Raw genomic sequence first — 21,258 nt, 5'->3', positions numbered from 1 at the left:
CAAGGGGGCTCCGAGAACTATCTAAAAAGCCTGAGAGGCTGGAGGGCTCCTCCAAGGAATTGGGATTTGGGTAGACATTTGTTAGCCAAATCCGAATTGAGAACAGCCCGGTTGCTGGGGGTGGGGGGGGGAGGAGGCAGAGAAAAGGAGGCAGAGTGTGCATGAGGGTGAAATGAAGTTATTAAAATGAGCCCACCCCCTGCGCAGGCAGCACGGTTGTGCCAGAAAGGCCGGGCCCTCCAGCTGTCGGCAGCAGCTGGCTCTCCACGGGAGAAGAGGAGTAGGAGGGGCAGGTCAGTGTGCCCCCATGCTCTGCAAGGGTTCAGTGTTCACACGGGGTGGGGAAGGGGGGGGCGCCTCACAGTATCTTCCTCCTCTGCCAGACCCTACAGGTGCCCCGGGACAGTGTCCGCTGAGAGGCACAGGTGGGAGAGCCCTCCCGATCCCAGCAGCCAAGGTTTTTCTTGGGGGAGGGGTGGGAGGTTTGGGGAGGAGGCGAGTCCAACCTCTAGTCACTGGCACGGTTCGGAGGGTGAGGTGAGAGAGAGCTGTGTAGGGGCATGTATGTCTTGAGTCCGCTCAGGGCATAGCTGGAAAGAGAGTGTGCCCTGCGGCCGCCCCCCTCGCATCTTGCTTTCTAGGTCATGTCACACACAGAGGGGTTACATCCAGGTGTCTGTATGCCGCAGCGTGGACCATCCGGGCTCAGAGCTACTGGGCGGAGAGCAAAGACTGGAAGAGGTCAGGCCACAGGCCCTCGCATTAGGACTCTCCTCATTACGGATACCTTGTTTCCAAGAGGGACCTCGGGGACCTGAGTGCTGACCTTCAGAGAGAGCAGGCCTAGAATGACCTCCGGAGGGAGCAACACGGTGCAGGCTCCAGCCTCTCCTTCACTGATTCCCCCCCCCAAGTCAGGGAGCCTGGACTGGGCCTCCATGCATTCTGATGCCACCCCCAGCTGTATGAGGAAGTGGCTACTCTCCTGCTCTGTTTGTCCCCACACCACCTCACTCTGTCCCTTCTCCCCTAAGAGGCAGATGGGAGTCACAGCTGGAGAGAGCAGAGAGGGATGGCTCCATCCTCTGACGCTGGAGCCAAGTTTGCTTAGAGGTCATCAGGCAGTGTTCAAGGTGTGTCAGCCGTCTCTCTACCCAGAGCCAGCTCCTCCTCAGGCTCTACCCACTCCTGCTGAGTCAGGGAGGACCCTGAAGGCTGTAGGCACATCAGCCCTCTGAGAGGACTCTGATGGGCGCGAGTGCTGCCAGAGAGAAGGACATGAGAGAGCAGAAAAATAATGGCAGAGCCAGAGCACCACTGGCATCTACCACTGCCCCCTGCAGGGCCAGAGATGGCAATTCAGTGAGGACCTGTGGAGAAAGATGTGGCCTGTACCTTCCTTGCTGGCTCATACCCCCCCCGAGCTGCCCCTTCAGGTGCCATGTCTGGGCCTCTGGCACTAAGATCTGTTGGCCAGCAAAGAGTGTCAGAGAGGGCAGCCCAGAAACCCCAGCGAGCCCCAGCTCCAGGTGGTCTACGGGTTTGGTCTCCATTTGGAAAATGCTACCCAGACGGGGGGGGGGGGGAGGGGGGGCGCGTGGTCCCTCTCCCCCGGATAACTCAGAACACAGTGCCCCGGGAAAGCTTTATTCCCTGCTCCTAGGACAAGACTCTGCACACGGAAGTGACAGGGCATTTCACGAGACTTCCCACCCCTCCCCCCACCCCACAGACAACACTAGGGCACAGTTCCAGCGTGGCCACACAGTCCAGCCTCCCGCGCGCGCCCCCCTCTACTCATAGCCTCGTGGCCCGGCACTGGGGGCCCTGGTCCCTATTCCAGAATGCCCCAGTCTCACGGACGGACAGACAGACGCGGAGAGCTGGCTGTTTGAGGGAACACTCTCAGCAGGGGGTAGGGGCTGAGGAAGGGAAGGGCGAGCAGCACACAGGCCAGGCTTCTGCTCTTTGTCCTTCATGCTAAGAGGACCTAAGGGTCCTGTTTCCGCTGAAGGACAGGACAGTGCGCCATCAGCAACAGGGTGACACAAGTGCGGAAGTGCTGGAGGCGGAGGGGACTTTTGGAGAGGGGTGGCCCTGGCTTGCTAGCGACAGGTAGTCATGACAGCAAAGACCTGAGGGTGGAGATGAGGTCGCCACTTCAGCCTCAGTGCAGGAAAGGGGCCCGGGGCTGTCCACCGCCAGCCCCCGTGAGGGAAGCCACTGAGCTATCTGTCCTAAGTCGTCTATCCGGGCCTACACAGTTGGACTCCCCTTTGTGGATTGCTGGTCTCTTTTTGAATGGCAAAGAGGAACTCAAGGGTAAAGGTCTTCTCCGTGGCTTGATCTGGGGCCGCCCGGCCTGCCTGCCCAGGGGCCTCAGGACCCAGCATCCGCTTTGGATCGGAGGGAAAGCCCCGTAAGGCTGCCCAGGGCCTGTTTTCTCCTCCATAACAAACACGTTCTAACCTCAGGTGGGGGTCAGCCCCGGGGACCCTTCCCCGACACCACCGGAGGCCTGACCCTGGCCCACCTGGCCTCTCGTGCTCTCCACCCCCTCCCTTCCTGAGACCCATCCCTCTCCCTGCCCAGCATCGTCCAGACAGCCAGCCTCCTGCGCAGACCTCCGCGGCCTCTCCGGGTCACCCAGATGGGTAGTAGGGGGTATCGCTATGGTAGTTGTAATCTGGGCACACCTTCTGCACCAGCCGGTAATCCGTGCTGTAGAAGGCGATGTAGACGCACACGACCTTGAAGGGCTGGGAGCAGCTCCAGGTGGCCGAGCTCTGCGCGTGCTCTCGGGAGCAGATCTTGGCAGGGTCGTGGGTACAGAGCGAGGTCCTGAGGCCCCGCTCTACCTTCTCCCACTCCATCCGGCAGTTGAAGATCTTGGAGGCCTTGGCTTCGATGAAGATCTGCTGCTCCTGGTGGAACTCCACGGCTTTGCTCGGGGGCACAAGGCTGATGGAGATGTTACCCTGGCCCGTGGCGTTGTGGCGGAAGTGGACGCTGAAGGTCCCGTTGCCGTGGTCCACGATCTTCCCTGTGACCAGCAGGTTCAGGGCCACTGTCTTGATGTTGGAGTAGAAATCTCCCCATCCAAATATTTTTTTCACCTTGGTCGAGGGTAGGGGGCTTTGCTTGGGGCGGTTGGGGGGCTGCCCGAGGACACCCCAAGCCTCCCCAGGTGGGGCCAGCAGCCCTAGGAGGGTGGAGTTGGCCAAGGGGCGGGACTTAGGTGAGATGTGACCTCGCTTCCGAGGCACTCTAGGCCGAGGCTGGCCCTCGTGGTCATCATGCTCAGGGTCCTCTGAGCCAGGGGGGCCATCCTCTTGGCCACAGATGACCTACGGGAGGGATGCAGAGAGAGAATTAGAGCTTTGTCCGCAGAGGACCTGGAGGATTTGAGATCTGGCAGACCACCCCATCACCACCCGCATGGTCTCTGTCCCTGTCTAACTAAGGCTGGGCAGCGGAGGGCACCCGCTCGTTCCCTTGTGCTGGGGTCAGGTGTGCGCCCTGGCTCTCTCGCCATCCACGCTCATGCTCTGATACTTCAGGAACCTCCTTGTCCTGTCTTTACTAGCCTCTGGCTGCTATTTAAAATCTGGAAGGGTGGCCAGGGGACGAGGTACCCGAGACACACAGCACTACTCCCCAATAGGCCCTAGTCAGATGGAAGGGGCTCAGGGTCTGATCTTGCAGAAGCCCCCACGCAGAAGGAGAGGTAGAATTTCTACCCCAGAAACGTCCAAGAAGCATCACTTCTGTCCTCCAAGAGTCCTTCGCCTGGAGATAAGGGGCTGCAAGGTGTTTGGGGAGGCCTGTTCTTGTCCTGGGAGCGCACACACGATCTCACGCCTTTCAAGATGTTTCCGTCTTCCGGCTGAGACACCATTCCTAGCCTAGGCATGTCTTTGCCCTTAGAGGCAAAGACAGCCGACAGCCCATAAACTAAGAACCCAGAATCCAATGAGAGGCCTGGTCAGGTATCAGATCGGCTCAGGTTTTGCTAAGGCTAGGAGACCAGGCATGAATGCCACACCCAGATGGCCAAAGCTTGTGGAACCAAAAGCCTTTACACCGAGAACGCACTGGCATGGGGAGGGACCAGATCTCCGGAGTCCCATTTCGCAGGTGAGGACATCACCACAGGACACACGGGCCACAAGTGACAGCCCTCCCTCCCGTCACGAGGCACAGTCTCGCCTCGTACCTTTGAAAAAGACTTTTACTGAAGCCCTGTGTCCACCCGGAATGTCCTGTCAGATTCTGGGCAGAGCTTGTCTTGCCTCTGCGGGCTCAGCTATGGTGACAGGCCACACCTTGGGGAGACATCAGGAGGAGAGTGGAGAGAGCCAGCAGGGCTCAGCAGGGCGACAGGGAGGCTCCCTGGCTCCCTAAGGCTCAGTGGCTCGGAGGTGTGTTTGCTCAGTTTCTGAAACCAACTCCTCACCAGAGTGTCTGTGTCGACGGTGAGGGGACACGGGCTTAACCACAACATCTGGACTGGTGATGGCATGGGTGGGGCAGAGGGATCCCTGAGGAGATGGAATGGGAGGCTCCAAAAGGGTTTAGTTTCTATGCCTCTTGCTCTGGCCTTGGCTGAGCCCATGACTACGTGCAGTGACCAAGCCAGTTCCAGTTAAGGCCAGCCCTGCCTTCCAGGTCCCCGGTGACCCCAGGGTCAGGATAGGCAGGAAGGGAGGCTCCTGGCTGCCCACCTGTGCGTACTTGGCTCTAGGGTTTAACTGAACGGTTGAGACAGTCAATAGCGAATAGGGCCCCAGGTAAGGGCCAAGCAAGGAAGGCATCCTCCCTTCCCTCCTCCAGCCCAACAGTGGGCTGCGGGTAGGAGGATTGTTTTGAGTAAGGGGCAGTTCCGGTGGCACTGAGGCTTCTCCAGGACAGGATTGGGGTCGGGGCAGATGTGGGGCGGCGGGCATGGGTCTGGGGGGGGAGTTAAGCTCGGGGCTAGGGTCCGGGGTGGGGTTCTAGTGCATCCTGGACCGCGAGGGAGCGGGCTCTGGGCGCTCAGCTCAGCTGCTGTAAGCGCCTGGGGCGGGAGCCGCCTGCCCAGGTCCTGTGGGGCTCGGGCTGCGCGCAGCCGGGAGAGGCGAGGAAAACAACAGGCGAGGAGGGAGGGAGCGGGAGGGACGGCGGGAGGCAGGGACGCGGGGGCCGCCCCCAGTCCGCCCGGGCTTGGCGCGCCAGGGCCCACAGTTAGGGGGTTCTCTGGGCCCCAGAGGTCAGGAGAGAAGAAGCCCGCGTCTCCTGACCTGCCCCACCCCCGTTCCGCGCGCGTCCTGGGATGCTACAAGAGGTCGGGTAATCCTTGGCGACCCAGCTCGGGGGGCCTTTTCCCTGGTGTCACTCGCGCCTCCCGCCATCAAGCCGCGGAGTGGGTGGGCCAGCCGGGCACCCTCCTCCCCGCCCCTATTAACCCTTCCCGTCCGGCCTCTGGCCTCGGACCCGCCCTCTCCCCTATCCTCTAGCGTTCGCCCGCATCCCTGGGATGCCGGGAGGGGGGGGAGGGAGAAAGTTTCAGGGCTCTGCAGCTTCCCGCGCTCTCCCCATCCTCGGGCCCCCCGCCCCGAGCCGCTCCCCGCGGACCACTCACCAGATAGAGGCTGCCCTGCACTAGGAACACGAAGCAGCAGCGGGTCAGTTGCATCTTTCTCGTCTGCTCTCACCCGTGTCTCTCTCTTTCCTTTCGGGGTCCCAGGGCCCCCTCCTCCCCGGACTGCTCCTTCAGGCGCGCTGTCCCATGCTCCGGTCCCGGGTGGCTCGCGGCCCACCCCCTCAGCCCTTCCTCGGGACCGACCCCGCCCCCTTCGGTCCAGCTGTGCAGCCGCCGCCGCCCCCTCCCCGCGTCCAGCTGCGCGCCGCGCGGTCCCCTCTCGCGGTCCCAGATGTGCGCCCCGAGCGTCTTGAAGGGGGCTCCGGCTGCGCGGTGGCTCGGTCGCTCCAGACAGGCGCTCGGCGCCCCGCTCGCTTCCAGAGGCTCGGCTCTCGCCCAGATGTGCCGGGGACCTGCGCGCGCGCCCGTCCCCGGTGCTAATTCCCCAGACCAGACGGCCCCTCCCGCCCCGTCGCGGCGCGCCCCCTGGCGGACGCCCCGGGCCGCGCCGAGCCGCGGCCGCCCGCTCCCCGCGCTGCGCCCCGCCAGACTGGAGCGCTCCTGGCGCCCAGGCGGCTCCCGCTTCCTCGTCCCTCCCACTGGCGGCGGCGGCGGCGGCGGCAGGTACGGTGAGCCCAGTCGGTACCTCCGCGGTTAACTCCTCCCCTGCCGGGCCGCAGCTTGGGGACCTGGGACGCCGACTTTCCAGCGCGGGGGACAGGAGGAGGGCGGAGGAGCTCCCGGAGAGGCGGGGATCGGCTGGAACACTGCGGATGGGGACAGCAGCTTTTCCGCCCTTCTGGCAGGGCGCCTTCTTTTCTGTCGCGGCACCAGGAATCTGTCGCCCCACTTACCCCCCCACCAACCTCCCCAGGAGTTCTGGAATTTGGAGAGACAATTCTCTCCAGACCCATTTTTTTTAAGGGCCCAAGGATAGCTACAGTGGATCCCAGCTGCCGCTTCTTACAAGATTTGACGAGGGTGCGGAGGGAAGTTCTTCTAACTGTCTAGCTAGCACCCCTTTTCTTAACACGTCCGCTCCTTTTCTTCTTAGATGATCTCAGGACCTCAGAACAATCATTACGAAGCATTTGGTTGAGGCGTTGGGCTGAAAAGACCACCAGGGACCAGGCTGGGTTTTGGGGTTGGGGTAAGGGTTTGCCTCCTGAGAAGTAGGAGAGTGGATGGGATGGACAAGGCCCCTCAGAGCATGCCCTTCCATTCTTCCCTACCCATTCTCCACGACGCAGGTGCTCACCAGGCTGAAAAGGCCCCCCAGTGAGGGCCCCAGGTTGCTCTGGTCTCTTCAGATCAACAGGGGAAAAAAAAAAAAAGATTAAAACCTAAACATGAGATCCACCCTTCCTCACTCCCACTCTCAATGGCTAGACCTCCTTCCTAGCTCCAGAACTCCCTTCGTCTTCAGAAAACCAAAAAGGTGGGATCCTTGGACCTCTTGGAGGCGCCTGGGGTGACCCCAGCCTAGGCTGGGCCTGTGGGAGGCTCTCCGCTCTCTCCTCTGTGACCCTCTGAGATCAGGTGTGGTCCCTGCCTGCAGCCCCCCAGCTCACACCCAGCCTCCTCCCCCACCATCTGCCAGAAGCTGTGCAAGGAATGCAGATGAATCTTAATATCAGCCTGGGCCAAAGAGAGAAACCGCAGAAGGAGGTAGCCTGGATGAGCAGCCCCCCACCCCATTTCCTGGACGCCCTGGGCCTTTCGTGTGTGTGTGTGTGTGTGTGTGTGTGTGTGTGTGTGTGTGTGTACTCAAAGGCTCCCAAAGCCAGGAGAGGAGGGAGAAACAGGTAAATTTTTGTGTGGCCTTGGAGCCGCTGGTCCAGCTGGGAGGAAAAAGCTGTTGGTCTGAGCGTGGGCAGCTAGTTCCCGCTCTCAGCTAGGCAGAGGCAGAGGCGTTGCTGAGCCTACTCCTTGCCCATTCCAAGTCATGCCCCCTGGAGAGTGCTGCGGTCCAGGAGAAGAAGTACTGTTTTCAGGCCAGACAGTCTGAGATCCCACTGCGGCCTCTCCCCCCTCCCCCCACTCCCTCGCTGTGTCACCTTCGGTAGGTTACTTCCATGTCAGTTTTCAGACCTGTCATCTGGGGAAGGAGAGAGCGCAGACCCAGTGTGGGCACCACGGTTGGCTTGGTGGGGCACCGTGGGAGTGCAGGAAGTGGGCAGGCTCACTTTGGCACTTCCCACGCATTTGCTGCACTTCCTGCCAGCCTTGCCCTCTCTCCCCTCTCGGACACTCCTGGCTCCCACTTCCTTCAAGTTTCTTCTCTGCCTTCATCCATCAGCCACTGGTGGAGCCTGTCCTCGGCACCAGGCTCCAGGCCAGAGCCTGAGCTACGGAGATGAATGGGACATCATCCCTCCCCTCAAGGAGCTCCTCGCCCTGTGTGTGAAAATCGATCATTATAACTCACTGCGGTGAGTGCAATGACACAGCCCCCAGAAGGCCTCGAGGGTGCACCGGGAAAGGTGGGGGAGGGGCAGGAAGGTCAGGGCATCCAGGAGGTCAGGAGGAGTAGGTCTGGCAAGGGCCACTTCTGGCCCAGGGAGCAGGAGGCTAGGAATGGCAGCAGCTTGCTGTTCTGGGGGTGCCTCCTCCAGGGGAGGAAGGGAGGCAGGGGTCAGCCACTGGGGGCTTCTGTGTCAGTGAAGGGGTCTGGACCCATGTTTATGGGGGAACCTTGAAAGGGATTGAAGGGACTGCTGACGGTCCAGCTTGCCTTTTGCACGGCTTTGGAGAATTCACTAAAAGGAGGAGGGGGGAAGGGAAGCAATTAGAAGTTCAGGGTTGCCCCCACCAAAGACATCAGTAGCTGGCAAAACCGGAAGACAAAAACCAGCCAGGCTTTGGCTGTCGCTCATGTGCAGGACCCAAGGAGAGACATGCAGATGCCAGGCAAGGTCCTGCTTTGTGTGGTGCTCAGGCTGCAGGATGGCCAAGGGGGTGCCCTGGTCTGCCTTGGGAGTGGGGTGGGGGGCAGAGTTCAGCTTTGGTTGTGACGTATCTCTGTGTTGCTGTTGGGCATCCAAGGACACCAGAAAGTCTGTGCTGGGGTGCGGAGGGTGCTGGAGGAGTCGCAGGCACCGGAGGAAGAGCCCTGAGCAGCCTGACATTTAAAAAGCAGGCAGAGGAAGACAAATCCCAGGTGCCCACGAGCAGAGTAGGCCACTCAGGAGCAAAGTGGGCCATGGGGCCCGTTCGGGAAGCCGAAGGAGCAGGAACTGTCTCACTTGAGGGTGTCAGGCAGAAGGGCAGAGTGACAGCCGCCACCGTGCAGGCCCCAGGCTTCCTCCTTAGGGTAACGGGAATCCGGGGCTGTATGGTTTCTCAGGCCCTTGCCCCAACCTCTAGCTCTGTCGGAGTCTGGATGGAACTGTGATAAAGTGCTTGCCCAGCGTCCACAGAGCCCTGGGTCCCACCCCATAAACAAGGCGTGGTGGGCACACCTGTGACTCCAGCCCTGGGAAGGTGGAGGCAGGACTATCAGACGGTCCGGGCTACTCTCAGCCACATAGACACACGGCGATTTCAAAGATTTTCATTTATTCATTTATTTATTTATTTTTACTTTTTGTTCATATTTAACCTGCGTAAATGTCTGTGCATCACTTGTTTGACTGGTGCCTGCAGAGGCCAGAAGAGGGCATTGGAGGTTCTGGAACTGGAGTTACAGACAGACAGCTGTAAGCTGCTGTGTGGTTACTGGGACTCAAAGGTGGGTCCTCTGGAAGAGCAGTGGGTGCTCCTCTTTTTCCTGGTTTTGTTTTGTTTTGTTTTGTTTTTGAGACAATGTCTCACAATGTAGCCATGGCCGGAATTCCCTGTGTAGGTGAGGCTAGCCTCAAACTCTCAGGGATCCTGATGCCTTGACCTCTTCCGGTGCTGGAATTAAAGGCAGACGTCACCCTGCCTGACTCAGTCAGTGCTCTTAACCACTGAGCTATCTCTTCAGCCCCTGCAGAGTGATTATGAAGCCAGCCTGGGACACCTGAGCCGGTAGGAAGGAAGGTTCCTTCAGGTAGGAAGGAAGATTGGGTGTGATGGTGCATGCCTTTGACCCCGGCTCTTGGAAGGATGAGGCAGGCAGAGCTTTTTTGAGTTTGAGGCCAGCCTGACTTGCTTAGCAAAGCCCCGTCTGAAAGGAAACGCTCTGAGGTGGGGAATGGTGGAAGGGAGGGAATCATCCACAGCACAAAAGAACAAAGGAATGCTAGCAAGGGAGGGAGAAAAGGGACCCTGGGTGAACTGAAAGCCCTCCAGCAAAGAGCGCGAAGACAGGCCGAAGACACCAAGCACCACAGCAGTGGTAATGGCGGTGACGCACAAGGCATATCCTGTCACCCGGGGCCTTATCTCTGTATGCCCCAAGTCCTGTCCATAGCATCGCTTGCACGCAGGAGAGTCTCAATGAAGACAGAGAGGCTTAATGTCTGAGACCTGGAAGCTCCCAGCCCCAGACCCCTCTACACTCAAATGCCCCCGGCCCAGCATTTGCTGATCACCTCCTCTCCTGTGTGGGTTCTTTCCTCCCTACCTCCCTGGTGCAGCCCGGCCAAACAGCACAGTGGGCCCCTGATTTGCTGGCAGCCAATGAGTGGGAGGTAGGAGTTCCTGACTGTTTGAAAGGCAGACAGACAGTGACTGCCCTTAAACTCGCTGTCTGGAGTGGTCTGAGGGAGAGAAGAAGCGTTGTTAATCGCCTCTCTAGGGTTAGCTGGCAATTTGCAATTGTAAAGAGTTGAGCTAGAGAGTTGCGTATTGGACATTAGGGAGGCCCCGGGGGTGGGGGAACCAGACTTAAATAGGGGTGCCGAGCATGGATCCCAGAGAGATGAGTGGGAAATGATGTGTGGAGCAGCAGGGAGAAGGAACGCACCTTCTAGGCAGATGAAGCAGATCGAGGAAAAGCCACAGATGAAAGAGAGCCCAGGAGTGGGGTTCTGAGGGGGCCCGGATGAAAGAGCCATTTGTTCCATGAATAGTTATCAAGTGTCTACTTTTATGTCCGGTCCTGGCTGGTGTGCAGGACGGCTCTGGATGGGCGAATGACATCTTCATTTGCATGGAGAATATGAGCTGGGAGGGAGTCATAAGGGCTCTGAGATGCTGGCACATAGCACAAGTTCCAAGAGGCAGGAAAGGACAAGGGTCCTGGTTTACCTGGGGCCCAAAGGGTGAGAGGGCCTGGGGCTGCCAGAGGGTTGGGATGGGTCTTCTAGGCAAAGGGATGGCGTATTAACCTCCCAAGCCCACGAAGCTCCTGTAAGGAAGGAGCTGGAAGAGTCAAGAGTGGGGAAGACGGGGAGAAGGGCCAGGGGAAGGGGAGGGAGGAGACAGGGGCTGGTGACGGCAGGGGTGTGAGGGTGCAGGGCTTTGGGGTTGCTGTGAGTCATGAGTCCTCCTGTTTGCTTTCCACCCTGGAGACAGCACCCAGAAGAGCACCCGGGTCCTTGTGAGGGGTAGAGCTGAGAGAGAGCAAATCCAGGAGCCAGGCAGTGATGGCAGCCTCAGTTAGGTCAGAGACATCGGGCTGTGAGGGAGAGAAAGTGGGGACAGGAGGCTCTGACAGGTGTGCAGGAGGGAGGACGGAGGGGCTCAGATTGATCCCCCCAGCCCTCCGGCCTAGGGAACACCAGTGTGGGAAGTGCCTGTGGGGCACTTAGGACTCAGGCACTGTGAAGAGAGATGACAGTGGAGGGCAGGCTGTAGAGAGCAAACCAGGAGAGGTGTGAGCCTAGACGCTCATCTGAGCCCCAGCGGAAATTGCTGGCACAGGGCAGAGCCTCAGGGTAGGTGCACAGTGGGGCCACAGAGCCTGTTTTGTAGGAAGTAATGAAGAGAGAGAGGAGAGAGGACCTCAGTGGTGGTTTGACTTGGAATGCTCTGAAAGAGACTGCTGAAGTCCCCAACTGCGCAAGCCTTAGGCCCTGGTGGTGTGTGGTGTGTGTGTGTGTGTGTGTGTGTGTGTGCGTGTGTGTGTGTGTATTACTCCAAGAGCTTCACAAGCCTTCGCTTTCCTTTTCCTGGAGAAGCATAGTCTATTTGCACTTGTTAAGCGCCTGGCTCTGAGGCCCAGCCCTCGCCATCTTGGTTGGTCTGTCCTCTCGCTGGATCTCAGCGTCTTGTGGATGTGGGAGAGTGTCAGCCTCTCCTGGTCTTTGTGTGTGGGTGTAGCCGGTGAAGGTGCTTTGTAAACTGAACAAAAGGAGTGCTGGGGCTCTTTCCCGATACCTTCCAGCGTCTTGGGAGGTGAAGAGCGCAAGGGAGGAAACGCATCTGGCAAGAAGCCAGAGGCAAATCTCTCAGCCACCTGTGGGCCGGACCCGAGTCATGGTGGTTAAGGAGAGTATCACAGGGGGCGATGGTGAGACGGAGCGCGGGCGTGGTGCGAGGCCCCAAGTGGCCTCTGCTCGCCACCTGGTGGGCAGTCCGGGAAAGGCAAGGCCCCCTGGCCTCCCGCGGCGGCTGGGGCCTGCCTGCTTCCCCTCCCGGATTAAAAAACGAAGGGGCATCACTCAGGATCCAAAGTTCAAGATCATCCCCGTATGTATCTCGAACTCGAAGTCAGGTTAGGTTACGGTGAACTCCTGTGCCCTCCCTCTCCCCAAAAACGGTTTGAATGGGGTTGAGGCGCGTTTGAGCTCCGGAGACGGACGGCCTGGTCTCTGGCCTGGACTTGTTCACCGTCTTGGGGAGGTTATTTCACCTCCGTGCTCTTCACGGTGCTAACTATGGTCTGGCTGACAGTAAGCGCTCGCTGAGGGCTGGCGGTTGTAATATTCTGGTTTGTCATCCAAGCTACAGGTTTTTTTGTTTTGTTTTGTTTTGTTTTCCAAAAGTCACTGCTGGGCTCATACCGAGGCAGCGCTGTTGGTGGTTGGCCACAGGGGAGATGGTGGATGGACCGATGCAGGTCTTACATCTTGGGGCGCACAACTGCCTCAGGCTCGTCACTGTGAAGTGGGTCACCTGCTGGCGACCCACTATTTCCTTTGCACGAAGGGAACGCGGGGCGCCCAGAATCCTCAAGCTCTCCAGTCCCCCGGGGCCGTCGGATTGGCCTTGTGGGCAGCAATTACACTGGCCGGAATTCCGGCGCTGGAGACTGCTCGGACCCCCGTTGAACATTCTTTTTTTTTTTTTTTTGCCAAAACTCCAAGTGTCAGCTCCTTCCACAAATCGATTCTTGTCACCCGCCAGGCCTGTCCAGGAGCTTCAACCCTTCCGGGGGGCCGCTCCCCAGGAGTGCAGACACGCCTGGCTGCGCCTTCCATTTGCAGGCCTGTAGCGACGCCTGGCGACCGAAGGGAGAATAACTGCGCCTGCATCCTGGCGCGCTTGTGACAGCCAGCAGAAAGGCCCTTCTGGTGCGGTCCCGCTGGGCGCTCTTGAACGGTGGCCAAGGGAAGAGCAGAAACTTCCCGTGGGACCCCGGGGTCACAAGGGCTTCCCAGCGTAGCCTTGACTGAGGTCTACTATGTGGATCCCTTCAAAGATCTGGCAGGGGACTTAGGTGTCCCAGGAAGGGGCACGGCGGCCGTGGTCAGATATACTAGGGCCTCAAAGGGAAGGGTTTCCAGCTTGTGCCCCTATAAATTATTTGGGGTCATCGTCGTTCCCTTTTGTGGCAGTTTCAGCTGTCCTAGTTTGCTTTCTTTTGCTTTGATACACACCACAATCAAAAGCAACCTGGGGAGGTCTGTTTCATTTAACCCTTCCGCATCGCAGCCCGTCCCCGAGAGAGGGCAGGGCAGGAAGGCAGGCAGAGCCATGGAGGAATGCTGTTTAGGCTGGCTTGCTCCCCAGATTCCCATTCAGGTGCCTCTCTTGCGCTTCCCAGAACCACCTGCGCAGGAGTGGCTCCGCCCACAGTGAATGGGTGGGTGGGGGGCGGCCTTTTTAGATCAACTATTATCAAGAAAATGTCTCCCCCTCCCAGACGTGCTTGCAGGCCAGACTGAGGGAAGTGTTTTCTCAATTTCTCCCCTCTTCTCAGATGACCCCAAGTCCGTGTCAAGTGGACAAACAAAAACAAAACTAACCAGCGCACAACTCTTAAAGATGTCAATGATAGTACATAGGACAAAGGTGGATGAGCTTCGGAATGACCACAGGCTGAAAAAGACTCCAGTCCAGGCTGCAGACATGAGGCCTAAGGGATGAGCAGAGGGCCAAGGGAGAGGCAGCAGGAAGGACAGAAGGACGCCGCTGCCTGGACCTGGCTTTTCAGCCACTGTGTGAGCGGGTTACCAACATCCACTTCATGAAGACTCAGCACCCGCTTGCCCTGGCCCTGCAGCTGGGGGGAGGCCAGAGTCTGCTCACCCCCGCTAAGCCAGCCTGTCTGTGGGGTTCCCAGGACTGTGGTGCAAAAGTCACACACGTCCACTTGGTAATCAGGGACCTCCTGGGTCCCGCATCGTGAAGGGCCCCGTATTCCTGCTCCTGAGAACTTTGTCTCTGCTCCCTTCCCTCCCCCTCTCCCACTCCGATATGCTGCAGGGCAGGCTGTGGGGACGCCACTGATGTCACGGGGTGGAGGTGGTGGGGGAGGGGGTACTAGTCTCTCCTCCCACCAGCCTTTTCTACACCAAGCAAAAGGGAGTCGGAGTTTGGAAATGCAATCAGTGGGGTATGACCCTGTAGTCTTTCTACTGCCTGGAGCTTGGCAAGTCAGATTGGCAAACACTGTCTGCATTCTCTCGTCTGTCTATCTATCTATCTATCTATCTATCTATCTATCTATCTATCCCAAAGAGGCCGGTTCACTACTGCCACATTTTATACAATGGGAGGGCTGAGGTGTGGAAGGATGAGACAAGAGAGACAGAGAGACAGAGGGAGAGAGGCAGCAGGACGTGGGCATGTCCAAATACCCCGGGCTTCTCAGAAGACAGGAGCTTCTGAGCTGCTGCATTAACTACTTTCCATGTTGTTTTGTCAAATTCCCTAGCAAAAAAGCAACTTCAGGGCTTATTTTGGCTCCGGTTTGAGAGCTGGGTCATCCCTGTAGGGAAGCTGTGGCAACGAGAAGAACAGGCGTGAGCTGTGCCAGCAGGCGTGGGAGGCCTCTGGACACACTGCTGTCGCAGTCAGAGAGCAGGGAGAGGGGAGCCTGCGCTCAGCATCCCTTTCGCCTTTTTTATTATTCAGCCTGAGACCCCAGGGTGGGTCTTCTGGCTCTCCGGATTTGCTCTCACGGACACACCATGGCTCCACCACAGTGGCTTGCTTCCAGATGCTCCCAAGCCCTGCGCACCCAGACGGGACCCCAGGCTTCCCTCCCTCTCCTCGATGCCTCTGCCTGGCCTCCGAGCCATTTGCAGCCCCTCCCTGACTTTACCATGCTGTGCCCTCTACCTGACCCCTTCCTTTCCCCTGCTTGGCTGGTGGGCTCACACCTGCTCAGCCTCGGAGGCAAAACCTGGATGAGAACCTGGCTCTTGCCAAGTCTTTTTCTGTTCATCATAGGGTTACATAAATCTATTTTCATGCAGGCATGTAATTAGGTAATTATGTAACGTACGCTGAGTATTTCCTCACTTTCCTCCAATACGCTCTTCTCTCTCATCACTGCACCCCCCAACTTTGTTCGTGTAGACAACCACACTCCTACTTTCATGTCAACGATGCGTATCATGATTTTTTTGGACCTGCAAAGTCTAGGCTGGAAATGATAGAAAACGTGGCCTTTATCTGAGACTGACAACTCCTTTATTATGACTATCTCCAGTTGTATCCGTTCTTTTTCCATGAAAACAACAGAACCTCATTCCTTTTAGTGGCTGAGAAAAATTCCAATGTGTACGGAAACCCCATTTTCTTCGTCCGCTCCTCCTCGGATGGCCACTCGGGCTGGTCCTGTGATTTTAGCTTTGTGAGTATGACTGCAGTCATCACTGATGTTTGCAAACGTCCCTGTGCCCTGCTGACTTGGAGTCTTTCGGGGTAAATGCAAAGGTGTGGGCTAGAGGGTAGCTCTACTTTTCATTTTTGATTTGGGAGGGCATCCCTACTGATTTCCACAGTGCCGGGCTTACTCACCCAACTTCAAGTTGTACTCCAGAGCCAAAATAAGAAAAAAAAACCAAAACAGTGCCGTACTGGCATGGGCACAGAGGCACAGATCAATGGAATAGAACAGAGGGCCCTGACGTAAACCCACACAGCCAGAGCCACCCGGATTCTTAACAAAGGCACTGAAAATGTACAGTGGGGGAAGTGGCAGCCGCTTCGACGAACGGTGGTAGCAAAACCGGGGATCCAAATGTCGACTGAGGCTAGCTGCCTGCACCTCAGCCTGTGTGAAAATCAGCTCCAAACAGATCAAAGACCTTAATGCAAAACCGGAAAGCCCGAAACTGTGGGAGGAAGCAATAGGGAAAACGCTTCGGCAGCTTGGCATGGGCGAGGGCTTTCTGAACAGGGCTTCCGGTGTGACGGAAACGTCGTTAATGATTGACAAATGAAAGACGTCCACACGGCAAAATAAGTGGTCGGAAGGGACAGCCTGCAGCATGGAAGGAGATCCTTGCTAGCTAGCTAGATGAGGATTAGAACCTAGGATATACAAAAACCTCAAAGAAAGTGAACATCCCAGCTCAGCAAATGAGCTCATGAAACGAGCAGACAGTTCTCAAGTGGCGAGATACAGATGGCCAATACACGCTTGAAAACACGCTCAGCGTCAGAGAGATGCTAAGTGAAACCACGTCGGGATCCACCTCACCCCCAAAAAACAACAACACAGCAGTCATCAGGAAGAAAAATGACAACAAATACTCGGGCCAGTAAGATGGCTTGATGTGTAGAGGCCTTTGCCACCAAGTCTGACAAACCTGAGTTCTACTCCCAGAGCCTTCATGGTGGAAGGAGAGAATTTACCCTAAGTTGTCCTCTGGCCTCCACAGACATGTCATGGTACATATGTACCACGTAAAAACAAAGTAAACGACAAGAAAAAGAAACGCTCTGGCTTCTTCGTTGACTCTTCAGCAGTATATTTGGAAACTCCATTTATTTAGCCATCTATTCGTTTGTTCGTGTAGGACAGCGGTGCCAAGGTCAGGGGACAACTTGCCTCAGGGATTGAGCTAAAGCTGTCAGACTTGGCAGTGAGTATCTTTACCCATGGAGCCATCTCACCAGCCCCCAAACCAAAGCTTTTCTGAAACCGAAAGGTCAGCCTTCCACCGTTGGACCCGAGTCCCTTGTTCTCAAGCATGGCTACCCTGGGTTCTCCTACTAGAGGGCCGGGGGTCTACGGCCCAGCTCCTGAGACCCCAAAGGCACTCCACGAGTAGTGAGTTCTGTGGGAGGCCACAGCCAGAAAGGTGGGTTCCTGATTTCTGTGTGTGTGTGTGGGGGGAGGTGGACACAGTCTTTCCAGAGAAAGGACAGCTTGGGAAACTGAGGAAGGTGGTTCCCCTGGGTAATCAGCCATCATCAGGAAACGCCTGTTGGTTTAGGGGAAATCAGTTTGTCTAGTAAATAAGGCTGCCATATTGTGATCCATCTGGTAGGAAACGAAGCCAAATGTCTCCTTCTACCATCTGACGACACCTACAAAACAGATCCCAGGGGACTTAAAGATCTAAGTAAAAAAACAAAAAACAAAACAAAAAAAAAAAACAAAGAACAAAAATACAAAAAAAAAAAAAAAAAAAAAACCTAAATGTTTCAGAAGAGAGTAAAAACATTAGAAGAAAATCTAGGAGTAATTTTTTAAACACTTATTTTTATCTTGTATGTGTGTTTCCCCTGCGTGTATGTAGGAGAGGTCAGAAGTGGGGAGCCAGATCCCCACTGGAGTTATGCTGCCGTGTGGGTGCTGAGATCCAAACGTGAGTCCTTTGGAAGAGAAGCCAGCACTCCTAACCACTGAGCCATCTCTCCAGCCCCTCAAACACTAATTCTTTTTTTTTTTTAAACACTAATTCTTTACCTTAGGGGAATGAGATAACTCTTTTAAGAACATGGGGGGGGGGGGGGCGCACGCTCGCAGAGGCCAGAGGTGTCTTTCTCAGGAGCCTTGATTTTGTTTTGTTGTTTGTTTTTAATCTGCATATATACCTGCTCGCCAGAAGAGGGCACCAGATGTCCCTGCCAGGGCTTGAACTCAGGCCTTCCTGAAGAGCAGACAGAGCTCTTAACCTCTGAGCCAGCTCTCCAGTGTCCCCGCACCCTTCCCTCCGAGGAGCCTTGTTTATTTTGTTGTTGTTTGGTTGTTTTTTTGTTTTGTTTTGTTTGAGACCAGGTCTCTCACGGGGACCTAGGGCCTGCTGACTACGTCAGACTGGTTAGCCAGTGAGTCCCACAGGCCCTCCCATCTGTGCCTTTCCAGCTCTGGGATTGCAAGTGCCTCATGCTTCTGAGGCAAACACTTTACCAACTGCTAAACCATCTCCCCAGACCTTCCTTTTAGTTTTGCTTCTGGGGACAGGCTCTTAGGTAGCCCAGGTTGGCCCGGAATTCACTGTGTACTTAAGAATGGCCTTGAGTTCATGATCCTCCTGCTTCCATCTCCTTAGCTGAAGGCTTTCAGGTGAGCCCCACCATGCATGGTTCCAGAAGCTCTTGTTTGTTTGTTATGTGTATGCGTGTTTTATCTGCATGTGAGTTTGTGCACCATGTGTATGCCTGATGTTTGTGGGGGCCAGAGAGGGTGTCATATCCCCTGGAACTAGGTCGTGATGCCACTATGTAGGTCCTGGGAATTGGACCTGTGTCCTCTGGAAGAATCTTTTTTTTTTTTTTTTGAGACAGGGTTTCTCTGTGTAGCCTTGGCTGTCCTGGACTCACAGAGATCTGCCTGTCTCTGCCTCCCCAAGTGCTGGGATTACAGCCACTGAGCCCAGCTGAGCTGGTCTTCTTAAGCAGGACAGGTAATTGAGAAGCTGAGACAGACAGGAAGAGGAAGGGAGGGAGGGAGGAAGAGAAGGAGAGAAGGAGGGAGAGAGAATTCATGAAAACTTATTTGACATAAGGTTTCATGGATTAAAAATAAAAACAATAGGTTGAAATATATGTAACAAACCATTGCTATCATTTCTATAAACATACACCATATGCCAATAAGAGGCAGAAACAAAAATCAGGCAGAGGTGCAGGTGGATACAGAATTCCTCTCAGGAGTCAGAGCTGCAACTGAAAACAACAGGCAGGTGGGCATCTCTGAAAAGAGTGGGCAGCCAGGGCCTTGCAAGTTCCAGGACAGCCTTGGCTACATCCTAAGTCCCTTTCTTGGAAGACCAACAATTAATTTTAAAAACTAATGGACTTTTTTTTTTTTAACAGCTCCACACTTACTGAAAAAGAAAAACCAAAACAATAACAAAAACCATACCCAAAACTCTGCTAAAGAAGCACAGCTGGTTCCCAGGTGTATCTTGTCCCCCCGGGAGCCATTTTTACACCAGCACGGCTCACTTGCCACAAGCAATGAGCCAGGGTCTGTGTTTTGTGATTAAAACCCACAGTTTATTCACATTTTCTTAGCTTGTGCATAGCGCTCTTTTTCTGTTCCCTGACCCATCATGACATGTGACACTCATTTCCTGGCACTCCTCTCGGTGGCCTAGGCCCGTTTTTTCAGATCATCCTTGGTCCTGATGACCTAATGGTTTGAGGGGTGTTGCTCAGGCTAGGGGGTGGCACTGTTAGAATTTCTCTGATATCACCCCTCCCTCCCTTCCTGCCCCCCGTCCCCCCTCCTGATCTAGCAAGCAGTCATGCCACCGTTACTGTATCTCTGATCTTTCTGCTTTCTGCTTCTACATGGAGGTCTCACTAAGTCGCTCAGGCTGGCCTTGAACTCACTCTAGCCCAGGCCTACCTCGAACTTGTAGTCTTCTGCCTCAGCCTCCTAAGAGGCTGGGAACACAGGTCTGTACCACTAGGCCTGAGATAGTCATACCGTATCCACGAATCAACCTCACCGCTCTCCCCGCCCCCCATATCTGGAGAGATGGCTCAGCCACTATGAGCATTACCTGCTCTGTTCCTCCAGTTTCAGGGACTCCGTTTCCCTCTCCTGACCTCCTCAGGCATCAGGCACGCTGTGCTCACACAGGCAGCCATAACACACATATACGTAAAGTAAATAAATCTTAATGAAACCAAAACAAACAAACACCCAGACAAAGACAGCTTGCCAGGGAGTTACAAGTTCAAGCCGCAGCCCATTTTGGTGGAAGTCAAGGCTGCAGCAGCTCGAAGTACCTGCCACAGCAGCCAGTCAGGAAGAGGCATGAATCCTCGGCTGGGTTCCCTTCTCCTCTGTTCCAGAATCCCACCCACCGTGGACAGGCCTTCTCACCTCATCTGACTAAATCAAGATGATCACCTCCCTCCCCAGGCATGCCCAGACCCCCACCTCCCAGGTGGTTTTGGGTCCTGTCAGGCTGGCAGGGATCCACTAGCCACCCATCTCATCGGGGGCCTGGCAGCCATACTGCCCCGCCCTCCAGCTAGTCTCCATCCAGCAGGAATCCTAGGTTAAGGGTTCCCAACCTCCCCAACCATAAAATTATTTTATTGCTACGTCATAGCTGTGATTTTGCTGCGGTTGTGAATCTTAATGTGAATGGCTGATAGGTGACCCCTGTGGGGGTTGAGGAACCGATGCCCTACCTAGGGAAGTCCTCAGTGAGCCCTCCTCGGTGCTTCCTCAAAGAACCCCCTTAATGCACTGGCCCCTGTCCCAGCCCCTTCCTCTCCCACCCATTTGCCCAGATCCCTCCTAGAATGTGAGGTGTTGGCAATCTCCCCCTCCCCCACATGTCTTTGGACCCGGAAGGCAGTGGGTGCCTCCACTAGGTGGCTGGCTGCCTGCGTAGCCACTGCTTTGACCAAAACGTCAGGCCATCCGGTGAAACCGCCCCCCACACCTACCCCCACCCCCCCAGAGACACCCTGTGCCCCGCTGGGATCTGGAAAGAGGAGAAGAAAGCTAGCAATCCTGTCTTCAGATTCTCGGGGGTTTGTTTAAGTGATTCCAGAGAACATGTAGTACGTTTGACTTATAATTAAAAAGAAAATCCAATAAAGTTAATAAAAAAAAAAGAGATTAAAGTTTTCATTTCCTGGGGAACTAAACAAAAAGGCAGGAGCACAGGTGTCTCCTATGGCTGCGGGGGGATTGGAGGAGTGAAGAGCACCGGAGGGGTTGGAGAGTGGAGGGGTGAGAGAGACAGGGAGCTGTTTGGGGGCTGTGCGCCAGGGCGGCTGGGAGGAGAGGTTGAGGCTGGGGAGCCGTCGAAGCCGCGGGGTGCCGTCGGCTTCCCGTGGGTTATCTGTCGGGTCACTTGGTGGGGAGTGTGGCTTGTGAAGGTGGCGAGGGCCGGCCATGCCAGGACACCACCCCTGAAAGGTGGACAGCCCGTGGTCCACTTCCGCATACGTTCCGGGTCCTCAGAGCCTTTCGGCGTTAGTCATAGCTCACTTTCCCAGCAATAAAGTGGAGGCTGGAGCAATAGTCCAAAGGTCTTCCAGCGTGCGTGTCCGCCGACTCCTGAGACTCGTGGGAAGTGAGGATGGGCAGGGGTGCTGATGGAGGGGTATCCTCAGTTACCCAAGCTCTCCTGGAGGAGACTCCGCCTCTGGCCAGCAGAGGGCGCTGTGAC

At 56.2% G+C, this 21,258-nt stretch overlaps 1 protein-coding gene and 1 long non-coding RNA gene across 2 annotated transcripts; one reads left to right on the top strand and one right to left on the bottom strand.

The window, feature by feature from the left end:
- Positions 1 to 1,650: 1,650 nt before the first annotated feature.
- On the bottom strand, positions 1,651 to 6,192 carry Nxph3 (neurexophilin 3). The gene is made up of 2 exons (XM_021641637.2): positions 5,621 to 6,192; positions 1,651 to 3,347 (listed from the first exon to the last, which is right to left on the bottom strand). Exons 1-2 carry the CDS (start codon positions 5,672 to 5,674, stop codon positions 2,643 to 2,645), a joined length of 759 nt encoding a protein of 252 aa, XP_021497312.1. The 5' UTR covers positions 5,675 to 6,192; the 3' UTR covers positions 1,651 to 2,642.
- A 1,525-nt stretch (positions 6,193 to 7,717) lies between these two features.
- Positions 7,718 to 20,589, top strand: LOC132655159 (uncharacterized). The gene is made up of 3 exons (XR_009592820.1): positions 7,718 to 8,052; positions 13,632 to 17,478; positions 18,932 to 20,589. It is a non-coding gene; the product is annotated as an uncharacterized LOC132655159 (long non-coding RNA).
- Positions 20,590 to 21,258: the final 669 nt, after the last annotated feature.

This window comes from Meriones unguiculatus, chromosome 7, assembly GCF_030254825.1.
Source record: "Meriones unguiculatus strain TT.TT164.6M chromosome 7, Bangor_MerUng_6.1, whole genome shotgun sequence".
In the NCBI taxonomy this organism is placed as follows: domain Eukaryota; kingdom Metazoa; phylum Chordata; class Mammalia; order Rodentia; family Muridae; genus Meriones; species Meriones unguiculatus.
The sequence above is the reverse complement of the archived record's forward strand: the minus strand, read 5'-3'. Positions and strand labels throughout refer to the sequence as shown.

What these genes read in the sequence shown, in the direction of transcription:
- Nxph3 (XM_021641637.2), bottom strand. Translation starts at nt 5,674, where the DNA reads ATGCAACTGACCCGCTGCTGCTTCGTGTTCCTAGTGCAGGGCAGCCTC. An exon ending in TGCAGGGCAGCCTCTATCTG is followed by an intron (nt 3,348 to 5,620) that starts GTGAGTGGTCCG and finishes TCCCTCCCGTAG; the next exon opens with GTCATCTGTGGCCAAGAGGA.